This window comes from Corvus moneduloides, chromosome 9, assembly GCF_009650955.1.
Source record: "Corvus moneduloides isolate bCorMon1 chromosome 9, bCorMon1.pri, whole genome shotgun sequence".
NCBI classification, from domain to species: Eukaryota; Metazoa; Chordata; class Aves; order Passeriformes; family Corvidae; genus Corvus; species Corvus moneduloides.
In genome coordinates, this window is record NC_045484.1 from 27,699,010 (window position 1) to 27,712,948 (window position 13,939).

Below are 13,939 nucleotides of genomic sequence, written 5' to 3' on the forward strand. Positions count from 1 at the left end.
TATAGTCAACATTTTCTATACAGTCAATTTTATTTGTCTGCTCTCATTTCTCAGGAATCAACTTGTTTCTGTAAATGAAGTTACAAGACCAGAATAGTTAATCAAGAACAGAAATTAGAAGTCTTCAAAAAACACAAGTGCTAACTTTACAAGCAATTTAAGACTTAAAGGCTACAGTTTGACAAAATAACTGACCATGTTATGTTCTGCACGTGAAGGGATATGTCTGTAAATTTTAACAAAGTTTCCATCTTTCACAAGCTGAGTTCTATCTTACAGTACCTCACAAATGCTTCCCACCTTGAATATCGCCACACCATAGAAAAAATAGATTTCTGTTTTTGGAGACAGGGTTGTTTGTGCATGGACATTAACAAGTACAAAAAAATTCAGCAGATAATTTTATAATATTTTCTCTTAACTACAACAGAAAGTGCAACACTAGAAAGGCATCTCCTGCCTACTTAAAATGCCTTAATACCTTTACAAAGCTAACTCTGACTGTACACATTACATCCTAGAACACACAAGTAAGTTTGAAAGTGTCCTGGCAGAAGTATGGAAAGCATGCTTACAACTTTTGTAAGCAAAAAGACACATAACAAACACCAGTGAGAAGTGATTATGCCTGGAAACAAACAAATTCATGTCTGAATGTCTGAATCTTCTCTACTAGCTGAAAACAAAAATCCCATGACATTTGTTGATTCTGCAACTTTATTTGCATTTAAAGACTGGCTGCTAAGCTTCTCATCTGAAGAACCACCACAATCAATCAGGAGTTGCTAGCTCTGTTAGAATTAGTCTATCGGATCCAAGAGATTTAAATTGCAGATTGATCCAGATTGACTTTTGTAGGAAGAGGTCCTGCTTCTTCATGTTCCTCAGTCTTGCATCTAACCACAACAAGTGCAGAGGGTGGGTATGTGTTGAGTTTTTGCTCATTCATGTATTCCAAATCTCCGTAGATGCTCAGCTTCTGAAATATTTAAACAAGTTACTTTAAGACAAAATACTGTGAATAAAATGAATTTCAGTATGCAGCTGCATTCCAGGCTCTGATGGCTGCAGCCCTGCAACACAAGCTAACCCAGGCTTTCTGCAACATCTGAAATTCAGGACTAGAACTGGACTTGCATCCAGAAGAAATGCATGAAACCTGCCAGAAGAAGGGCGGATACAGCGTTTGTGTAACAGCTCCTTTGGTGTGCAAACACTGTGAGCCAGGACTCTCTGGGCACTGGGAGAGTGCCTGTGCCCCTTGATCAGACTCTGCACTCACCAATACTGTGCTGTCCCTCTGTTCTCACTGTTGATCCTCCTGCATTAAACCCATACTGGGTCCCCCCCTACACCACTCAACCCTTGGAACAGCTTCATTCCCAGAGAAATGAGGATCAGCCTCCATTTGTTCAGAGTAATCTGAAAGTTGTTGAGAGTAGAGCACTACAAACCAAAAGACATCATCATGTCTGAGTAAAGCTCAGAGCTCCTGTGAGCCACAGGAATGAGCAAGAATGCTCAGCTATAAAATCATCATTTAAATAAACAAAATTGGTTTGCCATCCACAGCCACAAAATAAAAAACCCCCTCTTTCTAACTGAACCTCCCCCAAATATTTCTTAGTCTCTAGACAGCTGTAACATAAAAGCAATATAATGAATAAATTCGAAATACTGCAGCTCTGAAATGCAGTACCTCAGATGGAACATACTGCTCTACAGCTGTAGCTACAGTTGCACAACAAATCCAGAGCAGCACCAGCACTGACAGGACGAGCGTAGTGGTTAAAATCCAACTGGAATTTCTGAAATGAGAAGAATGTTGATAAATTTTATAGCCTGAATACAAGACAATGGACTCTATAAAGTCTGGCTCATTTCTGACTGCCTTTCCTGCCAATTCATTTGTCTCTGGCTCTTCCAGCTACACAGCCCACTGCAGACTCCTGGGTACTCTAATGCCTCTTTGGTATCACAAAAGACTTGCTGGATTCTGTTATTGGGCCCTTAGCATTCTCCTGTTTACAGATTTACAAACCAGTTTTTCTGTTATGCATCTGGGGACAACTCACTGATCCTGCATGTGTAAACTTTTAAGGACAAAGTAAAAAAGCTTTAATAAATACATACTGGGTATTTTCAGCCTGGAAACAAGACATAGCAGTGTGCTACATAACACAATCCCAAACAAGTGCTTTGCCCTAAAACACATCCAGAGCTAATGAACAGGCAAAACACAGTATTGATTAAACAGTTCCCAGAACACACTCGAAAAACAGCGCAGGAAATTATCAGTATGTTGTTCACTTGAAATGGAAAGGAAAAATCAAAGTTGGCAGGACAGCCTGCACAAAACACAGGTCCAGCACAGCAAAGCAGCACTAACAGTCAGATACAAAATTGTGATGCTGTGCATCCTGAGCCTACAGACTTGGAGACCTTGAGACCTCCCAAGAGTGCTGCACACACAGAGGAAAGGCCTTTATCCTCCTCAGTGGGCACAGACATCCCAGGCCATACGTACATGGAAAGACACTTGAAGAAGCTGTCGTTTGCTCGCTCCTCAAAGAGTCCCCGGAATGTCTGTGAGCTCCCTGGACGTCCGTCTGCTGAGGTACAACAGCAAAACAGAGGTCAGGAGAGCAAGGACAGGGAAAACCCAAACCCCACACACTGTCTGTGTAGACAGCATAAAAGGAAGCTTTTAAACCAGCCCCAGCTTACAGGGTTCCATTTCCAGCAGAGCTGGGTTTCTACCACAGTTTGCCAAGTGTACACACTGCACTCTGCACAGTAAATAATTACATTGCAGCTTTACAAAAATTTGCTTTCATACGCCACCTGTAACTTCGTTTTTTAAATTTGCATGACAGGGAACATTTGCATTTACTCTTCCAAAACACAAAGAACAACTTACAGGCTGTTTTACTCAGCGACAAGGATCCTCTTGTATCTCCAGTTTCCTGATCAAGCTGTGGAACATACTGCACTTCTGGCTTTGACTAAAACAAAATAAGGAGTTAGGAGATCCTGCTAGAAAGCTTCCACTGATTTTGATAACTTACATTTTCAGAACTATTACAGAAATTAACCTTAAGACATGCTCCATTCTTTTAAGTTTGAATTTTTAAATGGCCTTAAAGGCAGTGAAAGACTAGGAAAAATGAAACACTTCTGATGGTGCTCCACAGTCTTTGGCTGGAAGGAGCAGAGTTGAAGTCAGCAGCCAGGACACCTTAATCTCAATGAAAAAAAGGAAGCACCTGGAATATGACAATTTTGCCATCATCTGCTTGAAGGTAGAAAGTCCATGAAGATGTTATGAAGCTCTGAGCTGAGTCCATCATGTCACTCCAGAATGATCTCACCAGTGTCAGAGGAAAGAGGAGATGAATTCTTGGCATCAGGGACATTAACTGCAAGCACAACATTAACATTTTTTTCCATTGGTTTTCATTTGAAAAGGACAGAAGTTATGTTCTTGCTCACCCCTTGCCCCATGTCTAGATTTCAGTCTTCAGGAAGATTTATTTTCCATTGAAGAAGTTTAAAAATGAGAAGACACACACGGAACAGAAACAAGTAGGTGGTATTTGAAAAACATGTCACCTACTTACTTGCTCTTGCCTTAACTCAGCAAATGGCAACTGGTTCTGGCATCCAAGATGGCAAGCATATTGTTCATCAGATTGGGAGTATGCTTCAGTACAGGCTGCAAGGGAGAATTTCCCCAAATGAGATGATAAATTCTGCATTTTAGTTAAGAAAACATTCCCAGTATAAGTTGGATCAGAAACAAAGCGGCAGTTGACAATCCCATTTGCAGAGAAAGATATGGCAATCCCAGGGTAGCATTTGCTCTGAGGTCTAATGACAGAATCAGAGCTTCAACAGGGGAGTTGAAATCTGGCTGCAATCAGAGCAAATGACCACCAACATTGCCCTGGCTGAGCTCAGGGATGCAAGTTCTCATGGATCCTCCCACTGCCACTATAGCTTTCCTCTACATATCACATAAAGCATCAGAGAACAGAGATGGAATCCTAAAGAGAACAGAGGGACCATCAGTCCATTAAATCCCTTTGAGGTAACACAGAAGCCATGGTATCATAGGAATATCAAGGGAGTGTTTCCTGCTAATACAGAAACTGCACTGAAAGTACTATGGAATAATTTCTTATGAAAAAGGAAGCCAACTCGTTGTTTTACAGAGAGCTTCTATTAATTGCTCACTAGAGATCATAAAGACCAAGAAATCGAAAATATTTGGAGAGAATAATTTAGTTTATTCTGCCCATGGACAAATCAGGCAGATGATATACAGGCACAGCTCTCCTGAACAATTCTAAAGCTTACGTGGACAGTGTTGCAGTAGTGCCTGAACTAAAGAATCAAACCAAGAAGCAACACAGAGGACAGGTGCTCTCCTAATTTTCCAGAGGAGCAAATGGACCATCATAAAGACTAAGAAGCTGGCAGGAAGCATGGCAGCAGCAGCTAAACATTTGAGTGTTCAGCTCATGGCACCTGAGCAGCCATTCCACGCTACAACTGCCACAGAGTCAGTGTTTGCAGGAAGCACCAGAGACGGAATTGAGCAGATCAGCCAAGATGGATCTGCCAAGCACAGAACACTCACTCAGGGCACCCACCAGCAGATTACAGAACATAAGCCAGCAAAGACAACAGTCCCAGAAAGGGGAGTTAAACCAGAAGCAACTGTTCCATTACTCTACATGTGCTCTATTGCTACGTTACCCTGCTTTATGGCACTCTTTCGTGTGTGGTTTGACAACTGCACTGACAGGCTGTATCACAGCTACACACACAGTGTGACAGACTGGAGCATTAGCCCATTTCTGGAGTATTTAGTGCAGTTTTGTAACACATCAGCATCTTTCCATGTCAGGCTTCTGCTTCCCTACCTGAGCAGGCCACAAGCTCTCTTGCTTTCACAAGCCACTGAGAGGACAAAAGCCTCCCTTGAGTGCTGGCCTGGTGCTTACTGGCAGTAAAGATAGAGAGTTCCTACCCTTCATTTCTGAATAAAACATTGAATCAGCTTCCTCAATATTACTGAAAGAAGTTCTATACCATTCCAAAACCACTGTTAGTTAGCCTGTATCACACACCATCCCTGGAGGAATTTAAAGGTGTGGCACTTGGGGACATGGTTTAGTGGTGGGCTTGGCAGTGCTAGGGGAATGATGATCTTATAAGTCTTCTCCAACTTAAATGATTCTATATTTCATCTTCACTGTGAAATCTTTGCTCTAACACAGATAGCCTGAGAGAATTAGTAACCAGCACTTAAAGGTCTATTCCAAACAAAACACGTACTTCATTCCCAAGGGTTTAGCTGCAGGGAAAGCTTAGGATGTAGCCTAGGCCACAAGTTACAAGGCATATTAATATCTGTGTTCTTGCTCCACTTAAAAATTCACTTCTATACACAGATTTTTCAGGAATGGCAAATGGGACTGATTGTCGCAGGGAATTATTAAAAGACAAGTGTTCATTTGCCTGGATTTTCCCCCAGGCATTTTGTGTTTTCTATGACAAACTGTTTATAATAAAATGAAGTATTTCTAATTTATTTACAGAGACTGATGATACTTGAGAAGTTCGGGAAATCAGCAACACTAAGGAGAAACTCACAGAAAACAACCTTCCCCTGAGATTTTTTTTTTTTTTTCAAATATCCTGTACATAGACTTTAAGAATCTGTTAAACAAACCCAAAGCAACCGAAGGAATGCCACCAATTTAATACCACCCTTTCAGACATTGCAGCTCTCCCCTCCATTATGTCTTCATATGATGGGATGTGGAAGGGGCTCTGAGGGCTCACCAGAGTCGCATTCCTGTTTGGTCCGATTCAAATCGGCGCCATCGTCCACAAACTGACAGATGGAGAAGAGTCGGCAGCCCCGCTGGCAGGCGTACAGCTCCTCTTCCTGGGGAGGCACAAGGACAGGCTTGCATCCCTCCAGTCCACAATAAATTGTCAGAAAACAAGCGTTTTTTTGTTGTTTGGTTGGGTGTTTTTGTGCTTCTTCCCTCCATCAGACCTACAACCCAGCTCAACGTGACGACCCGAAATAAACCCAAGCCAAGCAGCGCTAACAACTTCCGGATTTATTTCAATCAGAGCTTTTCCTTCTGCAGTGGGCAAACCTGGAACAGCAAATGCTATTTTATAATTCCAGGCACACAACTCACAAGCAAAATGAATTTTTTAGAAAGTGTTGTGTTTGAAATTAAGAGACAGCACTGTAAAAGATTTATTGATGTTTAACCCTACAAAGAGTATCAAATCTCCATTCTCAGAACTGAAATGGTAAAACCCAGCAGGAAAGAACAGGAAACTTCTAATTTTTACAGTGTAATACAATGTATCTAATCAGACTAATGACTCTAATCACAACTAGGACAGAACTATCAGAGAAAGAGATTATTTTCTAATGTCCTACACAGCATCCTGGTTATCTGCTTATTGCCAGACCAGCTCCACAAACACAAATGTTTATTTATTATATTGAACTGAATGGCAAAAGTGCTTCCTCACTGCCAACCATTAAAATTAAGCAAATATAGAAATCCTACACCTAGTATTTCTTCCGTCCACAGCACCAAGGGGATGGATGTGAACCGAAACCTTTGTCACCGGACTGTCCCACCTCTGACCACACCCTGTCACTGACCCATGAATCAGAACTTCAAAGCCAGCAGCCACTCGAACTGCACAGGTGCAGAACAGGCTCTGAAGTAATTTAACAACAACCAAACACACCGCACCTCTTGTACAACCTGCTGTAAACGACCTGGCCATTGTAACCGAGACCACGAGTTCACGTGCTTTAAAGGCACAAGAGTAGAAAATTGTGAATATAAGTTAAAATTCAAGTCTCACACTGACAAAGTGGGTGTGCTGTCACAGAAAACATCTTCTGTACATTGATACCCAGATAAATCAGTTTACAAATATATCTCCATGACAGTCTCAATGAAGTTTATCTCATTTTCCAATCACAACAAAAACAACTTCCTTCAATTCCACCAGCAGTTTTGAGACAAACAGAACAAACACTAAATGTAAAGGAAGACGCGATTGTACTAGTGAACAGCTCCAACAACACATAACAAAATTAATATTCAAGAACTAAAGCAGCAAAATTCAAAAGTGCAATAAAAATCACAGAAATATCAGCCCTCCTTGAACTTCAAAAGGTCCTGCAAGAGAAACAAGAGCAACGCACCAAAACAAGCTGTAAGTACACATGTAAATTTACTTTTATTTCACACAACTCCCTGCTCCTTCTCTCCATGGTGACACCAGGATCAGCTACAAAATCCTACTGAATTCCATGGGGAAGTAGACAAAGCCCTGTTACCTGATCCTGGCACTGCTCCACTTGCCTGCAGCCTTCCTGTGAAATCCTAAATCTGGGATAAGAGTGCCACCTGCTACACAGCTGCAGCTGATAATGAAGTTTGTTGCCAAAAAAGAACAAGGAAAGATGAGATTTTTAATCCAGGATTTTCCAAATTTAAGCCCGTAGTTCAAAGCTGTACAAAGCATGAACCAACAGCAAAACTCTGAGGTATGAAACTAAATTCCTATCAGACACTTTCGGTATTTTATCATGAGATAAGAATTTCCCATAAAGGCTCTGACGAGCTACTTGTTTGTCATCGTTTATGTTTCATCCTTCAACATCCAGTGCCGCACTGGCACCCTGACTCAGGATCTCTGCGCTGCCACAAACGCAGCACTCTTTTAGTGCCCAAAATATGGAACACCCCAAGACAAATTACAGTTGCCTTTTTAGGAACAGGAGGAAAAAACAAGAGCAGCAAAACGCCCAAAACCCACAAAAGCCGCAGCACTGACAAAGCTCTACTTTGACAACAGCGCTTCACTGGCAAGCGGCAGCCTGCCCATCTATTTCCATAACGAAGTATCTGTCTTTAGAGACGAGACGGAGCTGCAGGGGGAGAGGGGCAAAGGAGCGGCCGTGCCGGCCCCGGGGAAGGCGGAGGGAAGCGGCGCAGGTGCGGGGAACGGCCCGCCCGTACCTTGGGGTAGGTGTGCAGGGAGTAGGTCAGCTGGCAGGCGCGGTGACACGACGCCGTGTTGCCCAGCACGGAATCGAAGGCTTCGGAGGAGGCGGCGGGGAGCGGCCCTGCGGCGGCTTCCGCCTGGATCACCAGGAACAGCGGCAGGAGCAGGAGCAGGACGGCGAGGCCTCCCCGCCGCACCGCCATCTTCGTCCCTCCGCCCCGGCACCGGCCGCCGGCAGCCTCTCGCGAGATGTGCCCACGCCCCACGCGGGGCCTGCTGGGAGGTGTAGTCCGCACAGCGAGGCACGCCCGCCCATTCCATAGAGCCTCGCCCCCGGTGGGCACTACCGTGCGGAAAGGACGAGGCAGCGGCACCGCCTCCCGCGCGGGGCCTGCTGGGAAGTGTTGTCCGCACCGCTGGGTACCCCGGCCATCCCATAGGGCCTCGCCCCTGGTAGGAACTACCGGGCGGCAATGGTGGGGCGGCGGCGGCGACTTCCGTGAGGCCGGGCTAACATGGACCGGTTTGTGGTGCGCCGTGCCCGCGACCCGCAGAGCCCCCGCCGGGCCGCGCCCGGGCCTCGCGTCTGCCGGCAGGTCACCCTCGAGTCCCTCAAGGCAGGTCACCGGCGGGAGGGAGCGGGGGCACGGCCCGGCCTCCCGGGGCCGAGGAGGGTCGTCAGCCCGCGGCACCGGGTGCGGCACGGGCGGGGCAGCGCGGGGCGGCGGCGGAGGAGCCGTGTGTGAACACCGGCCCTGCACCGAAATCTTTGCAGGCCTGAGGTGGGATCCTCGCAGGGAAGCGGTTATACAGGTGCAGAGGGCTCTGCTGCCTTGGAGGGGGTTCCATAACTAGGCGTGGTGCAGGGTCAGGCTGGGCACACGATTCTAGGATAGCCCGGTGGCACCGCCAGTATTTCCAGCTGGCTCTCTTCCCTCCCCAGCAAGGAAATCCCTTCAGTTCACTTCATGGATGTCTTGCGTGAGACCTGCACAAGAGCTGAACCTCTCTTGGTCACTTGCTTGTAGAAACACAACAGCAAAACATTAGCTGCACCAAAAAGTTCATCGATGTGTGGCAGAAATCAAAAGAATACTGCGTAAAGCACTGCAGTTGTCTGACCACTGCTGAATAAGATGCCTCACATCCAAAATACGAGACTTGAACTGTTTGCAGTCTGTTCTGTCAAGGTCTGTGGCAAAACCAGTGAAAAACGCTGCAGCTGTGCAGTGTACTCAGGTCTGCATTCGTGTTCCCTAATGCTTTGTTTCTCACCTTGCTGGCATTATTTTACTTTTGCAGTCAATCTGAGTGGGATTCTAAGGATAATCAGCCACCTCCCCCTTAATCCCTTTTCCTATTTAGAGGCATTTATACAATGGATTCCTTAAATTCAGAACACTTCCAGGAGATGTTTGCTGTTACCTGCCCAGAGTTTGGCAGACCAAGGTGATGCCTCTCACTTTGCTTTCTGGTTACTAGAGTCTTGATTTGCAGGGGTTTTCTAATTCCAAGCAAGTACCCATCATGATCAATAATTCATGCATTGATAACAGCCCCATTAGCTGAAATGAAGGCAGTGTCCTTACTTATAACAAGGTTCCACTTCCCTAATGGCTTTTCTCTTTCCCAGAGAGTTGTGGTTGTGGAAGACATAAAACGATGGAAGTCCATACTTGAGCTTCCTGGGCAACCAAAAGAGAACCTGATGGAAGCTTTGAAGGAGCTGAAGAAGAAAATACCTTCCAAAGAAGTGTTATGTTCCACTAAAATAGGTACATCTGGTCTATCTAAACTGTGAATATTAGGCTGTCTTGTGTCTGCTTGGCTTGTCAGTACACAAAGAGACTAGTCTGGAAGCTTTTTAAGAAATGAGGAAATTGCTGCCAATGAAATATTGTTGATATCAAGCCTGCAGTTTTCATAGCTTGCACTGAAAAAGTCAACTGTCCTCTGATTCCTCCCAGGAAATACTGCATCACCCCTTTTGTGGTCAGAGTTTTGAAGAGCTCTCCTTGGTACCTGTGTGTTTTATTCCTTCTGCTGTCTGTCAGTGCTCATTTATCTGATTTGGCTGAATCCTCTGAAGGTGTGAGAAAATCTCCTCAGACTGGCTTCCTGCATCCTCATCCTGAGGAATCCCCGGCAGATTGGCAGCTCCATGCAAATGGCACAGCCCGATGCCTGCCTCTTTTCTGTAGGACTTGGGGGAGGGATAATGTGTGACCGCATGGTCCCTGAGCAGGGAGAGCATCCCGGCCTTTGTTTGCCATCAGAGCAGGCGGATCTGTATTCACAGAGCCCTGGAAAAAGAGATGTGATCCGCCCCTTTCCCCTTCAGATCTGTCGTTTCATTTGCTATCTTCAGCTTATTCAGGCTTTTCCCGGGATTTTTCCTGTCTGAATAGCGCCGGGCTGGAAGAGCCACTGAAGCCTAACACTGACATCTCCTGGCCGACAGCGCTCCTGGCCAGGGAAAAACACCCCTTTGGAAGCAGGAAGGTCCCTTTTGTCTCCTCGCAGGGGAAAGCCTCTTCTGCACTGCTAGGCCCTCTTGGCAGGAAAGATTCTGCTTGGAGTCACCATGGTGTTCACATGTTAAAGTGCTACAGCCATCACCAGCAACATCTGCGTCCTTAAAGGGGTTTCCAGTTAAAAAACAGCATTTTTTATAGGCCAAGCTTAAAAGCTTTCACCAGATCCAGAATCTGTGTAAAAAACTAGTGTAGCCCTGTGTTCCATAAGTGTTGCTCCACACCTTGGTGACTTGGGAAGGTGATTTTCACAATTCCTTGCTAATTTCTCAGGCTCCATGCTTAGCTGCTAGTCATTTTGTATGTATGTTTGTGTCAATGCTTTGGTTGTTTTGCTGAGACTGCCTGAGTTAAAAACGTGTGGCTCCTTTGGCACAGATGTGATTTGGCTGGTGTCAGTTGTGTTTTTTCCCACCTGCCAGTCCCAAAAGAGCTGTTCCTGTTTTCCAGGTCACACCGTGAACAAGATGCGCAAACACCCCGACCCGGACGTGTCCGGCCTCGCCAAGGACATTTACAGGGAGTGGCGAACCTTCATCAGAGACCACTCCAACAGGCCCTCCATTGAGGTCAGGAGCGACCCCAAGACTGAGGCTTTCAGGAAGAATGCTCGGAAGCTGCTCTGTGAAGCCCTGGAATTAGAGGTACAATTCAGAGGCACTTGTCTGTGGCTCAAAAACTTCCTTCTTGTAGGAACAAGTTAAACCTTTTCCAGCCAGAGCTACTGCCAAGCAGAGTGGGGACAAGACCAGGTGATCTGTTCGTATTTTTAGGGATTCACAGCACATCCCTATTTATAAGTAACTCCATTTGCAAGCTAGATAATGTTTTTTGGTTGTTAACCAAGCGAACCTGCTAATTGTAAGCAAGGTGTATTTTGTCATTTCTATAACCTGTCAACAGATTACTTGTGTAGCCACTGCAGTTGGGCTGTACAAGAGAAGGAGGAAATTAATAGAGCATGAAGTTTTTCCTATTAAACAGCTGTGGAAGCAAGAGTGGGACTTTTTGGGTGTTTCCTAATTCAGTATTTGTAAATTTCAATCTATAGCAAAAACGGAGAGGTAAGGTTGACAGTATATAAAGTGGTGATAAATACCAGATCCCTCAGGTATATTTAACTAAATGGACAAGGCTTTGCTGTAAGGCTTAATAATAGTTTGCTTGGTCTATGAAATGCCATAATAATTATCCTTTTCAATTTATTCATTAATTATCCTTTAAATGATGAGTCAAGTGTTAAACACTAAAGAATTTCAAAGTTTTGTGTTTGCTGGCTGTGAGAACAACCTCTCCAGCTTCCAGTCTGGTGCAGCATAGAAGGATGGTTTGCTGTAGGAATGCCTCAGAAAGGCAGGAACTTACCTTTGCTGGGTCAAGCTTAGATCTTAGCACAGCTATGCATGGTGTTAGACTGGTAGTAAAGTCTAAATCTGTGGGACATAAAGACTCTGGTACCACCCTAAAACGAGTAGAATTGGGTAAACAAGAATTGGGAAAAGCAGAATTGCCTCTGAACAGGACTCACCTGAAAACACCTGCAGCCACCACATGCACAAGCAGAGGTCACAGCAGTTGAACTGCTTATAAAGGCAGGGGAGCCACAGCTGCTGCACCAACACCTGAGAGACTGACAAAAAGGAGAAGGGAAGGTGGGGCTGAGTGGGTCCAAGGGGCTTTTTAGTGATGTGTAGCAAAACCTGTGTGGCGAAGGACTTGCAGGAATACTACTTGGCTCACTGGAATCTCCTGCATGCAAAGCATGGGAGATCCCCCATCACAAAAGGCAGAAGTGAAATTAAAACCATTTCTTGAAGGGTGGGGGATTTTTTCCTAAACTCTGCTGAATTACAGGTTTTGGCACATGTTGAAGCAATAACTACATAATTAACATTTAGCAAATCCCTTTCTGCATTCTTAATTACACCTCCTTCTACACACAGAGAGCCCACATTTCCCTTTATAGCACCAGGCAGAGTTGCCAAGTGTTTGGCATGTCTTAGAGTTGCTGTTGGAATCAAGTTTAAAATAGTATCCAAGGTATCTTATGTCAGCAAGATCAAAAGTGAGCTTTATGGAGACACTACAGCATAGTTTATAATTGCAGTTGAGCTTGATACCCAAAGCTTGTCACAGATTAGTTTCCTGTTGTGATGGCAAAGTACTGCCACCCAGCTGGAGGTGGGGATATGTTCCCTGCCACTGACCACGTTGCCTTGTCCTTTAATTGCTAGGGTGGAATTAAATTGCTCTTCCTGTTACACTTGTGATGGGAAGCAGATTTCCTTGAATCTAAGCTGATTAATGAAGAAACACTGAAAAGCACCAAACTCCAATTTCAATCAGCTGGCCTCCTTATTAAATGTAAAGATCTAATTTTATACTTTGCTGTTTTCAGATTGATCACCCACTGGCTGAAAATATTGAGCGCGAAGCTTTTCATCTCTGTTCCCGCCTCATTAGCGCTCCGTATCGCAGGGCCGTGCGAGCCCTTGTCTTCTCATTAAAGCACAAACCTGAGGCCCGAGCAGGAGTCAAGGCTGGCACACTCACTGTCCCTGCCTTTGTACAGAGCCATAAAAAGTGAGGTGTTGAGAACTTCCTGTGCCTGCATTTCCCTGGAACTGGGAGCCCTCCCTGTGGTGAGGGGAGTGCAGGAGGGCTGACTGTGTGTGACTCCCTGGCACCACTCCATGAACTGGGCTGCTGGAGGGAAGAACTAATGATGGAATGGGTGCTATAAATCTGACTTGGTAAAAATCCATGTGGGCTTGTTGCAAGGAAAGTTTCTTCTACTCTGCTGTATATTTTCCATCCTTGCTGACTCACCTGTTTCTCTCTTCTGCACATTTGTCATAGCTCAGTTTAGCTCCATCCCTGATGTGGATCTTCAGGTGTAATCAGCTGAATAACCCTTTTAAAGGAGCAGCTCTGTGCTGTGCTGGTTGGAAATACTGGGAATTCAGGGTAATTGGTCCATGGGAGGGGATTCCTAGTGGATAATTGCAAACTCTGGTTAGCCCTAAGTCAGCCATGACTGCTGCAGGTGGGCCCTGCCTGTGGCAAGAGCTGTTTTGCCAAGGTGATTTCCCTTTGCTGCATTCCAGAACTGGATGCAAAATGGATTTCAGTAACTTCTATCATCTCAGCCATCCTGTGATTTGGGGCATTTTCTAAAGCCCCAGGGTATAGGTGCTATCTGATGCCTCTGCTGTTCAAGGAGCAGCTCACTCAGCCTTCCAAACCTCACTCATGATGTAAACATGGTGCTTGTTCTTACTGTAATGTGAAAGAAAACATGTAATGAATTTTCTAAATAAAATTAAATACTCCTTTTA

At 45.0% G+C, this 13,939-nt stretch overlaps 2 protein-coding genes across 3 annotated transcripts; one reads left to right on the forward strand and one right to left on the reverse strand.

Moving 5' to 3' along the window:
* On the reverse strand, window positions 1–8,307 carry TMEM59 (transmembrane protein 59). The gene is made up of 8 exons (XM_032118000.1): window positions 8,082–8,307; window positions 5,854–5,959; window positions 3,621–3,715; window positions 3,267–3,419; window positions 2,921–3,005; window positions 2,528–2,612; window positions 1,700–1,808; window positions 1–979 (listed from the first exon to the last, which is right to left on the reverse strand). The coding sequence occupies exons 1-8, from the start codon at window positions 8,268–8,270 to the stop codon at window positions 824–826; spliced, it is 978 nt and encodes a 325-aa protein (XP_031973891.1). The 5' UTR covers window positions 8,271–8,307; the 3' UTR covers window positions 1–823.
* A 177-nt stretch (window positions 8,308–8,484) lies between these two features.
* On the forward strand, window positions 8,485–13,939 carry TCEANC2 (transcription elongation factor A N-terminal and central domain containing 2). 2 transcript variants are annotated; one of them, XM_032118001.1, is made up of 4 exons: window positions 8,485–8,684; window positions 9,701–9,842; window positions 11,052–11,245; window positions 13,000–13,939. In XM_032118001.1, the coding sequence occupies exons 1-4, from the start codon at window positions 8,583–8,585 to the stop codon at window positions 13,186–13,188; spliced, it is 627 nt and encodes a 208-aa protein (XP_031973892.1). In that variant the 5' UTR covers window positions 8,485–8,582; the 3' UTR covers window positions 13,189–13,939. The 2 variants fall into 2 exon arrangements, with proteins under 2 accessions (XP_031973892.1, XP_031973893.1); XM_032118002.1 differs by lacking the exon at window positions 8,485–8,684 and adding an exon at window positions 8,905–9,257.